A 13661-nucleotide genomic window follows, 5' to 3' on the forward strand; every position below is an offset into this window, starting at 1 on the left:
TAAGACTCCAATAAACGTATCGTACCACATCTATACACACCACAACAACCTACGAAACTACACACGAAGTTAAAATCATCATAACCGACTCAGTCAGCGTTTTATCGTTTTAATAGTTTAACGTTTTATAAACAGTCAGGGTCATGTAAGGACGTGTCAGGTTTGTTGGTGGAGGAAAGCCAGAGTACCCGGAGAAAAACCACCGTTCAGCGGTCAGTACCTGACAACTGCCCCACATGGGATTCGAACCCGCATCCCAGAGGTGGAGGGCCCCATTAGTCAGCGTTTCCGCATGCGTTAGTTAGAAAATATAGTTCAAATCCAAAAGTGGCTGAACAAACTAGCTGTTTTAATAATCTTTAGGATGTATTCTTCTGGGGTTTCAGTCCCGTTGAAGGTTCGTTTCGACAAAGATCAAAGAAGTTATGAGATTTTCAAATATAATTTATCAATATCTGTAGCAAGTTGCCAGATGCAAATTTTGTCAAAAAATTACATTTCTATTTTTAGTTGATTTTTTATACAGGGATTTTAAGAAATCCATTTGGAAGCAAAAACGTGCGGAATACCTGTCGCCTCATGCAAAACGTTCTAGTGCTCCTGATTTATCATATTCAGTGTCAGCTAGACGCTCAAGTTTTAAACCACGAGAAATCGGAAGAATAAAGTTGTTAGATCGTAAATCACACACATTCTATCAAGATGCAGGAAATCGTAGCTTCAGTTACACATATGCGGTTTGACATTGAAATGGCACTAGAACAACAGCTCGGGTCACAACCCTTGCCTTTCCCTGGGATGGATAGTACGTATATTCAGAGACGCAGCCGGTCAAGAGACTGCAAGAACAGTTGACATTTCAAGATTTTATTGGGATTTAAAATAAATATCCATGTATTATTGTTCGAAACGTTAATTTGTACATTTATTGTTGATTTAGATACATATTGAAATCCAATCTGTTTTAAAACAAAAATGAAAAATGCAAGCATAAATGTCCGTTATGAACACTGTAAAGGGAGGTAACTGCTGTCAAACCCCTTAGAAAACATGTCAGTATTAGCACAGGCGTCTGCTTCTGGTTTTGGAAAATACAATAACCTACCCCTTCTATATATTCTTTTTTCAAACCAGAAGCAGACGCCTGTTGTATTAGTCTATTATCCTGTACTACTGCTGTCTGCTACAAAGACGCTAAAATGGTAAAACCATACGTTTTCAAATACAAAGATTACTCTCCTTCACTGAAATAATTGAATTTTCAGTCACGAGAAATCGGCATAAGGGTCACTATAAAACAGGAGCATTTTATGTAAATTTCTGAAGGTACTGATTGACTTTAGTTTATGCAAAATTGTATATATTAGAAGCCTGAGATACTCTGGCCCTGACACCAGACTTGGACATTACGACAGATTGATGTCTGGTGTAGGCCAGAGGGCAGTGCTTTATAAAAAGGTGGAACTCGCTGACACCATTTGGTATCGGGCCAGATCATCTCTACCCTATCGCTCTGGCCCTACACCAGACATCTATCTGTCATAATGTCTGGCCCTACACCAGACATCTATCTGTCATAATGTTTAAGTCTGGTGTCGGGGCCAGAGAATCTCGGGCTAATATATAAGACGCATGTTATTTTAAAGTTAACTTTCTCTGTCATTTGAAAATTCATGTGAACACTTAGTCTATAAATATCCAGAAAAAACATGATATACAAAACTTATAAAGAAAGTTACTGCTTTTCCTTACAGAGTCTGGAGCTGCTATTTGTACATTTTATTTGAGTAACATCTGCAGTAAGGGTACAGCGTGTCCTTACCGGCATATCAAAGGTGACAGAACGGTGGTATGTAAACATTGGCTGAGAGGACTCTGTAAAAAGGGAGACGACTGTGAATTTCTACATGAATATGATTTGTCAAAAATGCCTGAGTGCTATTTTTTCTCCAAATTTGGTAAGTAAAGATGTTTCATGCAATTTTTCATTTCTGATGTTGATGGTTATCACTTTCAATGTGTCTATGCTTAGACCCTGATTAAGATTTTATGTGTTATTTTGATTCTTGATAGGGAGGGAATGGATTCTGATAGACATTTGTAAAACAGGAAACAAAACAATTTGTAATCTTATATCTTTTCATATGTATAACTATTAAAAAAGATTTTAACTCAAACTTCAAACCCATGACTACAATTTTACCAATCTGATTAAAATCCAGAGACAATGTATTTATTCTTACTCTGTTTAATAGAGGATCTGACAACATTCCATATGGGGTCACATCCTGATGACCTTCCAAATTGACAAATCAATGAACTTGACAGGGATGAAATAGTTGTCAGAATCATTTTCATGTTTGTAGTCATTTCACCCAGGTATAGCTGTACAGTACTTTGATTTAAAATATCATATTTCTATTTTAGGTGAATGCAACAACAAAGAGTGCCCATTTCTACACATAGACCCCTCAGCTAAAATCAAAGATTGTCCCTGGTATGACAGAGGCTTCTGTAGACATGGTGAGTCACAGATCTGTAAAAGATATAAGTAAAAACCGACATGTACGCAGAGTTATGATTTATATAATCAATTAGTTAACCCCATAACTGATGTTTTCCTGTTGTTTTACAGGTCGAAAGTGTAAAAACCAACATGTACACAAGTTATGATTTATATAATCATGTTAGATAACCCTATAACTGCTATTTTCCTGCTGTTTTACAGGTCCGAAGTGTAAAAACCGACATGTACACAAGTTATGATTTATATAATCATGTTAGATAACCCTATAACTGCTCTGCTGTTTTACAGGTCCGAAGTGTAAAAACCGACATGTACACAAGTTATGATTTATATAATCATGTTAGATAACCCTAAAACTGCTATTTTTCTGCTGTTTTACAGGTCCGAAGTGTAAAAACCGACATGTACACAAGTATGTACACAAGTAATTTATATATGTTAGATAACCCTATAACTGCTCTGCTGTTTACAGGCCGAATAAAAACCGACATGTACATGATTATTAATCAGTTAGATAACCCTATAACTGCTCTGCTGTTTTACAGGTCCGAAGTGTAAAAACCGACATGTACACAAGTTATGATTTATATAATCATGTTAGATAACCCTATAACTGCTCTGCTGTTTTACAGGTCCGAAGTGTAAAAACCGACATGTACACAAGTTATGATTTATATAATCATGTTAGATAACCCTATAACTGCTCTGCTGTTTTACAGGTCCGAAGTGTAAAAACCGACATGTACACAAGTTATGATTTATATAATCATGTTAGATAACCCTATAACTGCTCTGCTGTTTTACAGTTCCGAAGTGTAAAAACCGACATGTACACAAGTTATGATTTATATAATCATGTTAGATAACCCTATAACTGCTCTGCTGTTTTACAGGTCCGAAGTGTAAAAACCGACATGTACACAAGTTAATGATTTATATAATCATGTTAGATAACCCTATAACTGCTCTGCTGTTTTACAGGTCCGAAGTGTAAAAACCGACATGTACACAAGTTATGATTTATATAATCATGTTAGATAACCCTATAACTGCTCTGCTGTTTTACAGGTCCGAAGTGTAAAAACCGACATGTACACAAGTTATGATTTATATAATCATGTTAGATAACCCTAAAACTGCTATTTTTCTGCTGTTTTACAGGTCCGAAGTGTAAAAACCGACATGTACACAAGTTATGATTTATATAATCATGTTAGATAACCCTATAACTGCTCTGCTGTTTTACAGGTCCGAAGTGTAAAAACCGACATGTACACAAGTTATGATTTATATAATCATGTTAGATAACCCTATAACTGCTATTTTTCTGCTGTTTTACAGGTCCGAAGTGTAAAAACCGACATGTACACAAGTTATGATTTATATAATCATGTTAGATAACCCTATAACTGCTACTGCTGTTTTCAGGTCCGAAGTGTAAAAACCGACATGTACACAAGTTATGATTTATATAATCATGTTAGATAACCCTATAACTGCTCTGCTGTTTTATCGGTCCGAAAGTGTAAAAACCGACATGTACACAAGTTATGATTTATATAATCATGTTAGATAACCCTAAAACTGCTATTTTTCTGCTGTTTTACAGGTCCGAAGTGTAAAAACCGACATGTACACAAGTTATGATTTATATAATCATGTTAGATAACCCTATAACTGCTCTGCTGTTTTACAGGTCCGAAGTGTAAAAACCGACATGTACACAAGTTATGATTTATATAATCATGTTAGATAACCCTAAAACTGCTATTTTTCTGCTGTTTTACAGGTCCGAAGTGTAAAAACCGACATGTACACAAGTTATGATTTATATAATCATGTTAGATAACCCTATAACTGCTCTGCTGTTTTACAGGTCCGAAGTGTAAAAACCGACATGTACACAAGTTATGATTTATATAATCATGTTAGATAACCCTATAACTGCTCTGCTGTTTTACAGGTCCGAAGTGTAAAAACCGACATGTACACAAGTTATGATTTATATAATCATGTTAGATAACCCTATAACTGCTCTGCTGTTTTACAGGTCCGAAGTGTAAAAACCGACATGTACACAAGTTATGATTTATATAATCATGTTAGATAACCCTATAACTGCTCTGCTGTTTTACAGGTCCGAAGTGTAAAAACCGACATGTACACAAGTTATGATTTATATAATCATGTTAGATAACCCTATAACTGCTCTGCTGTTTTACAGGTCCGAAGTGTAAAAACCGACATGTACACAAGTTATGATTTATATAATCATGTTAGATAACCCTATAACTGCTCTGCTGTTTTACAGGTCCGAAGTGTAAAAACCGACATGTACACAAGTTATGATTTATATAATCATGTTAGATAACCCTATAACTGCTCTGCTGTTTTACAGGTCCGAAGTGTAAAAACCGACATGTACACAAGTTATGATTTATATAATCATGTTAGATAACCCTATAACTGCTCTGCTGTTTTACAGGTCCGAAGTGTAAAAACCGACATGTACACAAGTTATGATTTATATAATCATGTTAGATAACCCTATAACTGCTCTGCTGTTTTACAGGTCCGAAGTGTAAAAACCGACATGTACACAAGTTATGATTTATATAATCATGTTAGATAACCCTATAACTGCTCTGCTGTTTTACAGGTCCGAAGTGTAAAAACCGACATGTACACAAGTTATGATTTATATAATCATGTTAGATAACCCTATAACTGCTCTGCTGTTTTACAGGTCCGAAGTGTAAAAACCGACATGTACCGAAGTGTAAAAACCGACATGTACACAAGTTATGATTTATATAATCATGTTAGATAACCCTATAACTGCTCTGCTGTTTTACAGGTCCGAAGTGTAAAAACCGACATGTACACAAGTTATGATTTATATAATCATGTTAGATAACCCTATAACTGCTCTGCTGTTTTACAGGTCCGAAGTGTAAAAACCGACATGTACGCAGAGTTTTATGTCAGTGCTATCTACAAGGATTCTGTCTCGATGGACCTAAATGTAAATTCATGCAGTAAGTATTGTTTTATCAGAGTCCCATGATCAAAGCTCTGTGCAGGATAAAACTTATCTCTTTATTACAGCATTTGCATGCTTTTAATGAATTTGAAATGTAAACTGTGAACAGTTTTGATTCCTTTTATTAACAGTCTATTACATCTTTTTAATTCTAGTCCAAACTTTGACCTTCCAACATATGATCCAACAACACAAGCTAAGAAGGCAACGATTGTGTGTCACATGTGTGGTGAGACAGGCCACAAGGCCATCAGCTGTCCCAAGGGTAAAAATGCCGAAGGAAAGGTACGAACCATAGACACTTGTGTCTTTTATTTCTTTGATTTAGATATAAAAAAACCCACAGAAATAGGAAAAGTCATGTGAGCAATAAACCATAATTCATACCTAGAACCAAATAACGGTAATATGTTAATATATATACACAATTACTGGCACTAGCCTTTGTTTTCTTTATACATTCACATACCAGTAAACCATTCAAACTACTTGTTGATAACTACCGTTAGTCCTTGTTATAACTCTGTTCAGTGGTGATGGTTGTGTTTTACTGAGTTTAAAGTACGTAATGTTTTCTCTAGCCTGCTGCCATACACACATCTCCAGCCAGTAGACCTGTTAATATCCAGACACAAGTGTCCGACCCCCACAGTCATCCTGGTCACATGGAACGAAGTGACAGCAGTGACCCCAGACGACCCCTCGATCAAGTCACATGTTTTAAGGTACATTCTTACATAAATTCTACTAAATCGTAGAAGTCATTAATATGTGATGAAACTACACTAAAATGTCAATTTATTTATATAACTCTATCAGTGAGCAGATCTATCAATGAAGATGAGATTTGTCATCTCTTTTGAAAGGATTTATTTATGAGATAATGCTTTTGAATAGTATCCATACCAATATGAAGTAGAGAGAAATGCGTTGCCAGTTTTGTAGGTTGAATTATGGATAGATGAGTTCAAGCTATTGTTTCTTTATGAACAATTTTGAAAACCAGATCTGATCAACTTTTTGTCAAAACTTTGAAATGTCTTTGTCTTTGCACCTCTTATTATTTTTTCAGATAAATTGGATAAACAAAAAGTATTCAAATAAATTGTTCTCTTATTTCAGTGTGGAGAGAAAGGCCATTATGCTAACAAGTGTCCAAAGGGTCATTTAGCATTTCTCAGTGTGAACGCACAGTGATATATATACCATGGACATCTGACTATTTATACTCACAGTGGGTAAACAAGACTGGCACCTGTTAACTCTGAGTATCAGGACATAATAAGTTATCCCATTGGAGATTTTGTCAGGATTAAACTCAGAATCCACAGTAACTGATGACTCTAAGGATTTCTGTATAACTCAGTGAATGTTACAGTTCCCCTCCGTTGTCTTCAGGACACTTCTGATTCTAGTCAGAAATCATGTGCTATCTCCGATATATCTGACTGCATGAGATCATGTCAAACTGTGAGGATGCCAGTCCAGTCATTGTGATGGGAGACGGTGGGACTCCTAATGCTGGATAGGAACAGTAAGGAGATACTGGTGTACCCTCCCAGATACACAAGGGGTTACAGTCACATAGCCCCCTCATAAGTGAAACATTGAGAGGAGGTGAGAGTGGTTTATCCCAGACATAGATTTGGTATCTGTGGACTAGGAATGATAAAAACGTAGTCTAACAGGCTCATTATAAAATAAACTTAATGTTAGCTCTAGATTTGGTATTTGTGGACTAGGAATGATCAAAATGTAGTCTAACAGGCTCATTATAAAATAAACTTAATGTTAGCTCTAGATTTGGTATTTGTGGACTAGGAATGATAAAAATGTAGTCTAACAGACTAATTATAAAATAAACTCATAAGTTAGCACTGGATTAGGTGGATGTATGAAATACATCTTAATTGTACTATGAAGAGTGGAATAATTTTTTATTGTGAACACAAAGTCATTTTGATGTTTTTATGTCTTTAAACATACCTTGGTATGTAGTCACTTTGTATTTGCAAGGAAAACTATACTGGTAGATCTTTCATACTTTAGCATAAAATTCAATGTCAACCAAACAATGAAAATTCAGGAAATATTAATAACTTCAAATTTCAAATTGTCAATGCTGCATGTTATAAATACCAAACACAATGTTGTGTAAAAGCATAAGAAGTGTTTTAATGAAATAGTTGGTCTAGAATTCATAACAGATCTATGCATTATTTTAAGTGCAGTTGTAATAATTGAACTGTTATAAGAATCAATTTGATATTTTGTATACAATGATCAACTTTTTGTGATGGAATAGAAATACTTGTACATTTTGTGTTCCAACCTGTAGGTTGTTTAACAGAACGCCTAACAATTGTTTTTTTTTTATGGAAATTATATGTACAAATGAAATTTTTGTGTTGATTTTGTGTTGTTTTTTGACTGGTTAAACTGTATAACACTAGCCATACTGATAATGTGATGGTGTCTGTGCTGTTATTGGAGCTTATGAAATCAGTTTTATGAGTTAATTCCCCTTCATTAGGTCACCTGAGACAAAGTCTCAAGTGACCTATTCTCAGGTAATCGTCTTTTGTCCGTCGTCGTCTGTCGTGCGTCGTCCGTCGTATGTCTGTGAACAATTTTCATTTTCGACTTCTTCTCCAAAACTGCTGAAGCAATTTCAATGAAATTTTGCACAAACCTTCTAAGGCATATAAGGCCAATCAAAATTGTGAATTATATGGTCCCCACCCCCCAGGGGGCTGTGGGAGGGGCCAAAAGGGGTTAAATTGAGTAAAATTTCAAAAATCTTCTTCTCTACTCACAGATGTGGTAGAATCAAATACTCTTCATAGATAGAAAGGTCTTAAGGTCCTTTACAAAAATTGTGAATTATATGACCCTGGGGTCTCTAGTTTTCCCCTGGGGAGGGGGTTAAGTTTACAATAGTTTATATAGGGAAAACACATTTTTGAGCATTATTTGGTCATTTGTAATAGAAAATGAGTCAAATGTTGTTAGAATTGTCAGTATGAGATGGCCATTAAATCCTATTAACAAATTTTCTATGACTGACCCCCAGGGGCCTTAGGGGCGGGGTCAAAATGGGTTAAATAGGCTAAAACTTCAAAAATCTTCTTCTGAAATTCTGGAAATGGTAGAATCAAATTCTTTTCATAGATAGAAAGGTCTTAAAGTCCTTTACAAAAATTGTGAATTATATGACCCTGGGGTCTCTAAGTTTCCCCCTGGGGAGGGGGTTAAGTTTACTGTAGTTTATATAGGGAAAACACATTTATGAGCATTTTTTGCTCAATTTTCATTGGAAACGAGTCAAACTTGGTTAGAATTATTAGCCTGAGATAGCATTTTAACATCATATCCATATTGGTCCAGGCCGGCCCCCTTGGGGCAGAGGGGCGGGGCCAAAAAGTGTCAAATAGGCTAAAACTTCAAAAATATTCTTCTAAAATTCTGAAATGGTATAATCAAATACACTTTATAGATGAAAAGGTCTTAAAGCGTGTTTTATAAAAATTGTAAATTATATGACCCTGGGGTCTCATGTTTCCCCTTCGGGAGGGGGTCAAGTTTACTATAGTTTATATAGGAAAAACACATTAATGAGCATTTTTTGCTCAAGTTTCATAGGAAATGAGTCAAACTTGGTTATAATTATTAGCCTGAGATAGCATTTTAATATCATATCAATATTGGCCCTGGTCAACCCCCTGGGGGGTAGAGGGGTGGGGCTAAAAAAGGGTCAAATAGGCTAAAACTTCAAAAATATTCTTCTAAAATTCTGGAAATAGTAGAATCAAATAATTATAGATAGAAAGGTCTTAAGGTGTTTTATAAAAATTGTGAATTATATGACCCTGGGGTCTCAAGTTTCCCCTTCGGGAGGGGGTCAAGTTTACTATAGTCCATATAGGAAAAACACATTAATAAGCATTTTTTGATCAATTTTCATAGGAAATGAGTCAAACTTGGTTAGAATTATTAGCCTAAGATATAGCGTTTTAACATCCATATCAGTCCTCAATGACCCCCTGGGGGACCAGAGGGGCAGGACCAAACAGGGTCAAAATGATGAAAATTTCAAAAAAAATTCTAAGTTCACAGGTTTGATGGAAGCAAATACTCTTCATAGTCTAAAAAGTCAAATTAGAAATCACTGACCAATTTCAAGGCCCAGCATATAGTGTTTATATGTCTTTAATTTGTTTTATTATATATTCTAACTCAGGTGACTGTTAAGGCCCATGGACCTCTTGTTATGATAAAGTCACACTTTACACACTCTATCTACAAGGCACTGAAATTCCATGTTTTTTTTGCTAAATTCTTTGAAATGATGTGTCACATATCAAAAACAGGTCACTGACCTATATTTTGATCTTAGATTTTATTTTCTATGTACGAGTCACTGGAACTTCAACTTGGGTCACTTATAGGTGTGCATTATCTGACCATTCATCATTTTGCGTTTTCACATTCAAATTCTTGGGTGAGGTAATGTATAATATACCAAAAATAGGTCACTGTGGCCTACATCATCAATTTCATGACAGCCCTGTATTTAAGAAAAAAACCAAGGCCCTCTCCATTAGTAAGAGGCATTAGAACTTTAATTTACCTATGGTATATATATGTTCACATTCTCAGCACCAGGTAAAAATCATCACACTGTCGTTTATATATACCTCTGGGTACATAGGCAACTTTTCTGTTGGTTATCTTAAAAATATTCGTTAAAGACTGAATACACAGTAATCAATAGGCAAAACCAGATAATGTACTATAAATACCACCTCTGTATAAAGACCACCTGCTTATTAATTAAGACCACATTCTTACAATATGTTTGATACTCTGCTTACTTTGTGTTTGTAGCGGAGCACAAAATGGAGTATCAAACAGCTGATTTTAATCCGATTGACTTTTTTAAGGACTTAAGAGGTCATTTATAACACAATTTGTGCTATATATGAAGACCACTTGGCTATAGAGGCCACATTTTCGTTGTCCCTCGGGTGGTCTTTATAGACAGGTGAGACTGTATATTGGTACATATCTAAATCACTGATGAACCGTTCTATCAAAATGCTTCGGGTATAACCTCAGGTATAATCTTGGTATAACCTTGGGTAAAACCTCAGGTATAACCTTGGACATAACCTTATATATCATCAGGTATAATCTTGGTATAACCTTGGGTAAAACCTCAGGTCAAACCATGGGTATAACATTGTGTATAACCTCAGGTATAACCTTGGACATAACCTTATATATCATTGGATATAACCCCAACTATAACCTTGGATATAACCTCAGATATAACCTCGGGTACAACCTCAGGTATAACCTTGGGTATAACCTTGGGTAAAACCTCAGGTCAAACCATGGGTATAACCTTGGGTATAACCTTGGGTATAACCTCAGGTATAACCTTGGACATAACCTTATAATATCATTGGATATAACCTCAGATATAACCTCAGGTACAACCTCAGGTATAACCTTGGGTATAACCTCAGGTATAACCTCAGGTAAAACCATGGGTATAACCTTGGGTATAACCTCAGGTAAAACCATGGGTATAACCTTGGGTATAACCTCAGGTATAACCTCAGGTATAACCTCAGGTATAACCTTGGACATAACCTTATATATCATCAGGTATAACCTTGGATATAACCTCAAGTATAACCTTGGATATAACCTCAAGTATAACCTTGGATATAACCTCAGATATAACCTCGGGTACAACCTCAGGTATAACCTTGGGTATAACCTCAGGTATAACCTTGGGTATAACCTTGGGTATAACCTCAGATATAACCTTGGGTATAACCTCGGGTATAACCTCAGGTATAACCTTTGATATAACCTCAGGTACAACCTCAGGTATAACTTCAAGTATAACCTCAGGTATAACCTTGGATATAACCTCAGATATAATCTTGGGTATAACCTTGGGTATAACCTCAGGTATAACCTTGGTTATAACCTCAGGTATAACCATGGATAAAATCTCGGGTATAACCTTGGGTATAACCTCAGGCATAACCTTGGATATCCTCAGGTATAAACTCAAGTATAACCTTGGGTATAACCTCAGATATAACCTTGGATATAACCTCAGGTATAACCTTGGATATAACCTCAGGTATAACCTTGGATATCCTCAGGTATAAATCCAGGCATAACCTTGGATATAACCTCAGATATAACCATGGATGTAACCTTGGGTATAACCTTGGATATAACCTCAGGTATAACCATGGATATAATTTCAGGTATAATCTCAAGTATAACCATGAGTATAACCTCAAGTTTAACCTTGGATATAACCTCAGGCATAACCTTAGATATAACCTTGGGTATAACCTCAGGTATTACCTCGGATATAACCATGGATATAATTTCAGGTATAACCTTGGGTATAACCTCGCGTATAACCTCAGGTATAACATCAAGTATAACCTTAGATATAACCTCGGGTATAACCTTGGATATCTCAGGTATAACCTCAGGTATAACCATGGATATAACCTCAGGTATAACCTCAAATATAACCTTGGATATATCCTCAGGTATAACCTCAAATATAACCTTGGATATAACCTCAGTTATAACCTTGGGTATAACCTTGGATATCCTCAGGTATAACCTTGGATATAACCTTGGGTATAACCTCAGGTATAACCTCAAATATAACCTTGGATATAACCTTGGATATCCTCAGGTATAACCTTGGATATCCTCAGGTATAACCTCAAATATAACCTTGTATATAACCTCGGGTATAACCTTGGGTATAACCTTGGGTATAACCTCAGGTATAACCATGGATATAACCTCGGGTATAACCTCAGATGTAACATTTTAGTTACAAGTGTTAAAGTTACACATATAAAACATGTGAAAAAGGAAGAATCCAAACATCTTCACCATATAGGATTAAAGTCTTCACAGTCTTTATATTATGACTGCCGCATGACAGGTCCAGTAAAATTGTGTACAATTGTTCAATATTTAATTTTGATCAAGATGTCTCCCTCAACGCATGCCAACACCTAATATTTAAAGTTGACTTTTGTCTCATTTTGTTGCAGAAACAGCACTTCTGCGCTCATGTATCAGCACTGTATATAAAACTTAATTATCTTGTACCAGAGGTGTTGTAATAAGCCTATACACCTAGGGGTAAGTAAGCAACTGTAGTTTACAATCTTCAAAGCAACACAGTCAATCACATTGTACTTTTACACATTCTTTTGGAGTACATCAAAAGACTAAATTACCTTATCTGTTCTGTTGCCTCCAGTTTTACTATGAGATAGTCCAGGGGTGAATAAAACGTCAGTGATAGTGACCCCTGAGTATCGGGGATGTAGTTATATATATATCTACATGTGGGTTGCAGTGACTTTATGATTAATTTCAATCTATTTGTGAAAAAAACTCTGTTTGATTCCAATATGGAAATACTCGGTACCATCAGAGATTTAGATGGTACAGGAAAGTTAGCTTTCCCTATTACATTAAAGGCCCACTACCTTTCCGAAACGGCTTTTAATATTTAAAATGGGAATATAAAATGCGATTGATGATGTTGAAGAGTTGCAAAAGTTATTAACTTACCATCAATACTACATTTATCATCATCTTCTGAACAATTTAATTCAAATAAAGAAAATGTTAATTTTCATAACATGGGTCGTTTTACACACAGGGACCTGGCACGATTTTTTTAAACTAACAGTATACATATATACATATTATAGTATCTATAACATATATATATGTATACTGTTGGTTAAAAATTTTCGTTCCAGGTCCCTGTGGTTTTACATTCCCATTTTAAAATCATAAAACATTTTGGAAAGTAGTGGGCCTTTAGAAATAAGGATATATATTTTGTGCTCTTGAAACAATATTTCCGTAATGAATTGGTGTAAAAAATAAAATTACACGAGAAAAAAATAAATCCCTGAACCTTCCGGGCCTCGAACCTACACTTTTGTCTGTCGCTCTGATTGCGACTAAAAATTCAGGTTAACCAGAGATCAAACCACGTGTATCCATTACGTG

At 35.5% G+C, this 13661-nt stretch overlaps 1 protein-coding gene across 2 annotated transcripts; it reads left to right on the forward strand.

Annotated features, from left to right (window-relative positions):
• The first annotated feature begins 612 nt into the window (after positions 1–612).
• LOC138322628 (cleavage and polyadenylation specificity factor subunit 4-like) lies at positions 613–7970 on the forward strand. 2 transcript variants are annotated; one of them, XM_069266618.1, is made up of 8 exons: positions 613–805; positions 1755–1958; positions 2428–2523; positions 5472–5565; positions 5726–5855; positions 6152–6295; positions 6693–6800; positions 6848–7970. In XM_069266618.1, the coding sequence occupies exons 1-7, from the start codon at positions 703–705 to the stop codon at positions 6765–6767; spliced, it is 846 nt and encodes a 281-aa protein (XP_069122719.1). In that variant the 5' UTR covers positions 613–702; the 3' UTR covers positions 6768–6800; positions 6848–7970. The 2 variants fall into 2 exon arrangements, with proteins under 2 accessions (XP_069122719.1, XP_069122718.1); XM_069266617.1 differs by having other exon boundaries at positions 6693–7970.
• The last annotated feature ends 5691 nt before the right edge of the window (positions 7971–13661 follow it).

The sequence above is a fragment of the Argopecten irradians genome, chromosome 5, assembly GCF_041381155.1.
Source record: "Argopecten irradians isolate NY chromosome 5, Ai_NY, whole genome shotgun sequence".
Lineage (NCBI taxonomy): Eukaryota > Metazoa > Mollusca > Bivalvia > Pectinida > Pectinidae > Argopecten > Argopecten irradians.

What these genes read in the sequence shown, in the direction of transcription:
- LOC138322628 (XM_069266617.1), top strand. Translation starts at nt 703, where the DNA reads ATGCAGGAAATCGTAGCTTCAGTTACACATATGCGGTTTGACATTGAA. An exon ending in CTATTTTTTCTCCAAATTTG is followed by an intron (nt 1,959 to 2,427) that starts GTAAGTAAAGAT and finishes TTTCTATTTTAG; the next exon opens with GTGAATGCAACAACAAAGAG. An exon ending in ATCAAGTCACATGTTTTAAG is followed by an intron (nt 6,296 to 6,692) that starts GTACATTCTTAC and finishes CTCTTATTTCAG; the next exon opens with TGTGGAGAGAAAGGCCATTA.